Genomic DNA, 6,802 nt, shown 5'->3' with positions numbered 1-6,802 from the left:
TCTGTGAACTTAACAGGATAAAAATACTCATAACTGATCTTATGATCTGCAGGATTCAGTTGTTTTTTTTACAGTGTCTCTGTGGAGAAACTTACTGCTGTTTTAATGTTTACTGGTTTTTCAGTTGCTGTTTGAAGAAATTGTCTTTTTTTTTTACTGATGATCAATCTTAGATCCAGTTATTATGAGAACGCCAAACCCAAATGACTTCACTGACGCCCGAGTCATCTGCAGCTCAGGTTTGACCTCTGACCTTAGCTGAGTGTCTTCCACACAAAACTCGGTCCTGTCAATAAAAACAAACAATATCAAAAAAATTTAAATAAAAGCTTTATAAATTCTTGGCTTAAGACCAAAATACTGATATCAAGTAAGTTGGATTTTTCATTTCTTATAATCAGAACAACTGGCTTCAATTTTTTTTTTTTTTTTCTAGTTTTAGGCCCATTGAGGGTTTTTAGTTTTTTTCAGTGGATATAATTTTACTCTGTTTTCAGGATTTCTGGTGAAACAAACTGACGTCAGGACCAAATGTTTTCAGTCTATTTATGGCGGCGGCGCTGCCAGGCCCGACGAGCCGAGCGCCGCGCAGCCGTGAGTCATGGTCAGGTATGAACAAGGTCAGAGGAGCGATCGGCTCCGATGTTGATGTTGTGAGCTCAGGGTGTGTGTGTGTGTGTGTGTGTGTGAACCTGCAGAGTGGCATTCTTCTACAGCAACACACACACACACATACACAAACACACACACACACCCTGAGTGAAAACATCCACACACACACACTCACAGGGCCGCGATCAACACATGACATCACCCGTCGATCTTAGAATCCTCTGTGATTTAAGAAACAATCTAAACTTTATCGACGCGTTGTTTCCTGATCTCTTTTATTAAAACAGAACGTGAATTTATATCAATAAACAACTAATCAATTAAAGTGACCTGGACCCATGTGCGCATTAATACAGGGGTCTCCCGGGCACAGGCACAGGGGCCCCTGGACCAGAGACTCAGATTAACATCTTGGCCGCTTCCGGTCTTTGTGCTATGCTAGGCTAACAGTTGGCCTAGCTAGCTATAAGTTAGCACTAGATCTTTGTGCTAAGGCAGTCTAGCGGTTTTACCCTGCTTCTTGTCTTTGTGCTAAGTTAACAATTTGCCCCTGCTTGCAGTCTTAGTGCTAAGCTAGGCTAAGTCTTTGTGCTAAGATAGTCTAGCGGTTTCCCCCTACTTCCAGCCTTAATGCTAAGCTAGTCAAACAGTTCCCACGCTTCTAGAATTTGCGCTAAGTTATTCTAACAGTTTCCCCCTGCTTCCAGTCTTTATGCTAAGCTAGGCTAACAGTTTCCCCCTGTTTCCAGTCTTTGTGCTAAGCTAGGCTAATGATCTCTGTCATGTACACAGGAGCTGCTCATCTTCAGTGTTTAGAGTCGAGTGTATTAAAACAGTTTCTTCCACGTGTGCAGAAGGAAAAGCTTGTTCCACTCTTATCAACAAGCTGCCGTCCGCATTGCGTCCCTCCGTCCGTCCGTCTTATCTCCTGTTTACAGGTCCCACCCTCTTCCTCCGCTCGGCCCGACCTGCGACGAGGGGGGAGGCCGAGGGAAACTGGTGCAGAGCAGCAGGAACGCTGCAGAACAATTAATGTGAAGAATCAAGTCTCCTGGCTGATGAGGCGATACGGGCCCCGGGGCTCGGTGGGAACAATTAGGGGGTCGGTGGAGGAATGTAATCTGCTGGGACCGCCTCTCTCTGGCTCTTTATCTGATCCTGCCGATTCCAGCGGGCTCTGAACGCCTCGCGGCAGGCTGCCGTCTGGCGGGGCGCTCGTCTCCGCTGTGCGGCTCTCACCGAGCTGACGAATCTCGAGCATCTGCTCGAACGCGTCTCCATAATAACAGTGATAAATTAAAAAGTGCGGTAAGAGGCCGCAGCAGTTCAGTGTAAGAGGAACAAACGGGAATTCTGCCGAGTCATCATCTGCTTCCTTCAACAACCACACAGGAAAAGAGCAGGAACACAAACTGCACAAACACACGACACTTACACAATGACTTTATCTCGGCCTGTTTGCACTTTAGCCTGCGTGCAGTGAGAAACTGACTCACAGTGCCGGTCGCCGCGCAGCGCAGGGAGCTGCGTTCACTTCCTGTCGGGAAAAAACTCAACTCCCTGCTGCTGCAGAGTGATCATCAGTGAAACAACAAACAGGAAACTGGAGCGGAGGCCATTTTATCTCAAGCATCACTCAGGACTTTTGAATTTTGACGGGTAGAAGCTGTGAGCGCTGCTGGATTCAAAGTTCCTATAGTCAAGTACAACTCTGTCTGCAGTACTTGTACTTATTTCCATGTATTGTACTTTATACTCCATTACATTACTGCACTGCAGTGAAACCACTTCAGATTGTATCTTCACAACAAGAGGAATCATTAAAAGTACTTCTTAAAATCTAGAACAGGAAACCAACGAGTCCCAAACACAGTCCATCACTTTAGGACCGAGTTTAAAAACCTCAGACCGGCAGATCCTCTAGAGTCTAAAACTTCAAACCTTCAGACCCTCAGACCTTCAAACCTTCAGACCCTCAGACCTTCAGACCTTCAAACCCTCAGACCTTCAAACCTTCAGACCCTCAGACCTTCAAACCCTCACAGCCGCAGACCCTCAGACCCTCAGACCCTCAGACCCTCAGACCTTCAAACCCTCACAGCCGTAGACCCTCAGACCCTCAGACCTTCAGACCCTCAGACCTTCAAACCTTTAGACCCTCAGACCTTCAGCCCCTCAGACCTTCAGCCCCTCACAGCCGTAGACCCTCAGACCTTCAGACATTCAGACCTTCAGACCCTCAGACCTTCAAACCCTCAGACCCTCACAGCTGTAGACCCTCAGACCTTCAGACATTCAGACCCTCAGACCTTCAAACCCTCACAGCCGTAGACCATCAGACCTTCAGACCCTCAGACCTTCAGCCCCTCACAGCCGTAGACCCTCAGACCTTCAGCCCCTCAGACCTTCCGCCCCTCACAGCCGTAGACCCTCAGACCTTCAGACATTCAGACCTTCAGACCCTCAGACCTTCAGCCCCTCACAGCCGTAGACCCTCAGACCTTCAGACATTCAGACCTTCAGACCCTCAGACCTTCAGCCCCTCAGACCTTCAGCCCCTCACAGCCGTAGACCCTCAGACCTTCAGACATTCAGACCTTCAGACCCTCAGACCTTCAAACCCTCAGACCCTCACAGCTGTAGACCCTCAGACCTTCAGACATTCAGACCCTCAGACCTTCAAACCCTCACAGCCGTAGACCATCAGACCTTCAGACCCTCAGACCTTCAGCCCCTCACAGCCGTAGACCCTCAGACCTTCAGCCCCTCAGACCTTCCGCCCCTCACAGCCGTAGACCCTCAGACCTTCAGACATTCAGACCTTCAGACCCTCAGACCTTCAGCCCCTCACAGCCGTAGACCCTCAGACCTTCAGACATTCAGACCCTCAGACCTTCAGCCCCTCACAGCCGTAGACCCTCAGACCTTCAGACATTCAGACCCTCAGACCTTCAGCCCCTCACAGCCGTAGACCCTCAGACCTTCAGCCCCTCACAGCCGTAGACCCTCAGACCTTCAGACATTCAGACCTTCAAACCCTCAGACCCTCAGACCTTCAGCCCCTCACAGCCGTAGACCTGCAGACCTTCAGATCATCTGGTATTTAATGCAGATACCGAGACGATGCCCTTGTGGTGAAAGTCCTTGTTCCTTTCTGTTCCTGTCGTTTCTATCACTGTCTGGTAACTTGAGCATCAGGGACAAAAATCATGTGAAGGTGGTTGGCAGGTAGAGTCCCACAGACACTCCCCCAACAGGGTCTAACATCAGGGTCTAGATCAGGACCTGCATCCAAGATCTATAGGAGGGTCTACGTCAGGATCTATATCAGGATCAATATCAGGATCTATGTCAGGATCAATATCAGGATCAATATCAGGATCAATATCAGGACCTATATCAGGATCAATATCAGGACCTATATCAGGATCAATATCAGGATCAATATCAGGATCTATATCAGGACCTATATCAGGATCAATATCAGGATCAATATCAGGATCAATATCAGGGTCTATATCAGGATCAATATCAGGATCAATATCAGGATCTATATCAGGACCAATATCAGGATCAATATCAGGATCAATATCAGGACCTACATCAGGATCAATATCAGGATCTATATCAGGATCTATATCAGGACCTATATCAGGATCAATATCAGGATCAATATCAGGATCAATATCAGGACCTATATCAGGACCTATATCAGGATCAATATCAGGATCAATATCAGGATCTATATCAGGATCAATATCAGGATCTATATCAGGATCTATATCAGGACCTATATCAGGATCAATATCAGGATCAATATCAGGATCAATATCAGGACCTATATCAGGACCTATATCAGGATCAATATCAGGATCAATATCAGGACCTATATCAGGATCAATATCAGGATCAATATCAGGGTCTGAACCTCTTCAACTCTTTTAACTCTCAAAGGTTGAAAACTGTTTTCATGTGCTGCTGCGTTCGAGGTTAAAAATAAACGTCGGATCTTACACTGTCATCACATGATTTCAGTTAATCTCAGTTTACCTCCTGAATGTAATATGATATATTATAAACTGAAAACTAAATCCCAACAAGGTTCTTCCAGGCTGAAATAACCTCAAACCAAACTCCCGATTCAAGTGTTAAAGTCTTTTCTTGTGGGACGAGTTTCAGGCAACAACCGGGATCTGGCGGATGAAACAGCTGCTTCTCGGATCAACGAGTGATGATCGACTTGTTCAATACTTCGACTCTTTCTCCACACGATCACATGAGCGAGGAGGAGAAAATCAAATTGCCTGATTTATTTTTTCCAGCGTCGCGGACCGCGTCACTCCACGAGTCGGTTCCTGTGATTTCTTTTTTTTCTATTTCTATACTCAAAAGTTTCCAAAAGTCATTTCATGTCGGGACGAGGTGAACGGGACCGAGCGGAGCGGACCGTGACCCGCCCCGTGACCCGCCCCGGGGCCGCAGGTACCCGGCTCTCACCGGGCTCTCACCGGCTCTCACCCGGCTCTCACCCGGCTCTCACCCGGCTCTCACCCGGCTCTCACCGGGCTCTCACCCGGCTCTCACCGGGCTCTCACCCACCTTCAGCGGCGCCTCCAGCAGCTTGTGGATCCCGGCGATCTGCTCGCTGAGCGGCAGGTTCTCCTCCAGGTTGACCGTCGGAGGTCTGCGAGGTTCGGGGAAGTTCGTGCAGATGAACGGGTCCGAGTCCTCCAGGAACTGGACCCGGCAGGTGATGGAGGCCATGGCCCGGCTGAGGAGTGTCGGAGGGGCTCGGTGCCGCTCCGCGCTCCGCGGACACTAAACTTTAACTGGGGAACCTCCGCGCACCGACAAGCTCCCGAGGGCGTGAACACGAGCATCCGGTGCGACCTTTCAAAATAAACGTCATTAAGGCGTCTGTGCGGGTCTGAGTCGGTGACGCTGAACAAGCTGCTTCTGTTCAAAATGTGTATTTTGTTTTGAAGGCAACATGACGGAACATCCGGTTGGATGAAGGATAAACTTGTGACTGACGGTCCAGTGGTGAGGTCACGTGACATCGGCGCCGAACGACAGTGAACAGGTGAGCGAGGCGGAGCTCAGGTCAGAGAGCAGCGGCGCCGCCTGGTGGTCGAGTGAAAACACTACAGCCATTTACAGCGGCGCCCCCTGATGGTGGAATGACTACACTACAGCGGTGAACACCAGCGTCCCCTGGTGACCGAGTCACTGTATTACAGTAGTATACAGCAGCGCCCCTAGTGGCTGAATCATTGAACTACAGTGGTTTACAGCAGCACCTCCTGGTGGCCGGGTCACTGTACTACAGGAGATGACATCTCCCAAACTGGTCAGTGTCCAAACTTCTGTCTGAGGCAGGTCACTGACCCCCTGACCCCTGAGCCCTGACTCCTGACCCCTCCTCCACAGTAGCAACACCCTCACACTGAAACTTTGAACATTTTTGTGTCTCTTTTTATATTTTTGTCTTTCCTGTCTTTTTCCTGTGTCTGAAGAAAATGGATAATTTTACTGCAGATTAAATGTGATCAGGAAAAATCATCCTTTGTGTGTGTGTGTGTGTGTGTGTGTGTGTGTGTTTGTAATATGAAAATAGCAAAGTACTTGTACTGACAGCTCAGTTAGATGTGATCCAGCAGGTGGTGCTGTGTCTCCACATTTGGACTCTGGACAGTTGTTGCAGGAGGATTACATAAGACAAGTGATGAAACAAGCTGAAACACACACACACACACACACACAGAATACTTTAACCAAACCGGTTATTTCAACAAATGTTGGTTGTTTCCTCTGAGTTGCCAATCAATCAATCACTCAATCAATCAATCAGTCAATCAATTAATCAATCATAGTAAACGTGAACAGGTTTAAACAATGTCCTCTTCGTGAAGGCCAATCAGTTAACATGGCGACCACAGTCCCCCCCTGACCTCTGACCTCTGGGCTGATAACTGGGTTGTTGTTATTTTGGCCTGAAGCGACTCCATGACTCATGACATTTCAGTTGCACTGCCATGAGCCACGGTTGCCACGGTTGCCACGGTTACTGGCTCCGACTCCGTCCCGTGGTGTCGACAACAGCATGAACGTTTGCAGCTGTTTTCCCGGAGCTCCACCCGACTTGAGCGTAAACTCCCCAGTCGCACTGCGACTCCACCACTTCGACCAC

At 48.6% G+C, this 6,802-nt stretch overlaps 1 protein-coding gene across 6 annotated transcripts in view; it reads right to left on the bottom strand.

Annotated features, from left to right (window-relative positions):
• Window positions 1-5,457, bottom strand: part of fhod1 (formin homology 2 domain containing 1) — a 34,866-nt gene extending 29,409 nt beyond the window's left edge. For 3 of the 6 annotated variants that reach the window (XM_047331549.1, XM_047331550.1, XM_047331552.1), the window contains exon 1: window positions 5,212-5,457. In XM_047331549.1, the coding sequence (XP_047187505.1) occupies window positions 5,212-5,376 (165 nt within the window). In that variant the 5' untranslated portion in view covers window positions 5,377-5,457. The remainder of the gene's footprint in view (window positions 1-5,211) is intronic. The other 3 variants (XM_047331551.1, XM_047331553.1, XM_047331554.1) reach the window with 1 other exon arrangement.
• Between the last annotated feature and the right edge of the window lie 1,345 nt (window positions 5,458-6,802).

This window comes from Scophthalmus maximus, chromosome 4 (genome assembly GCF_022379125.1).
Source record: "Scophthalmus maximus strain ysfricsl-2021 chromosome 4, ASM2237912v1, whole genome shotgun sequence".
NCBI classification, from domain to species: Eukaryota; Metazoa; Chordata; class Actinopteri; order Pleuronectiformes; family Scophthalmidae; genus Scophthalmus; species Scophthalmus maximus.
Note: the sequence above shows the minus strand (reverse complement) of the source record. Positions and strands in the feature narration are given on the sequence as shown.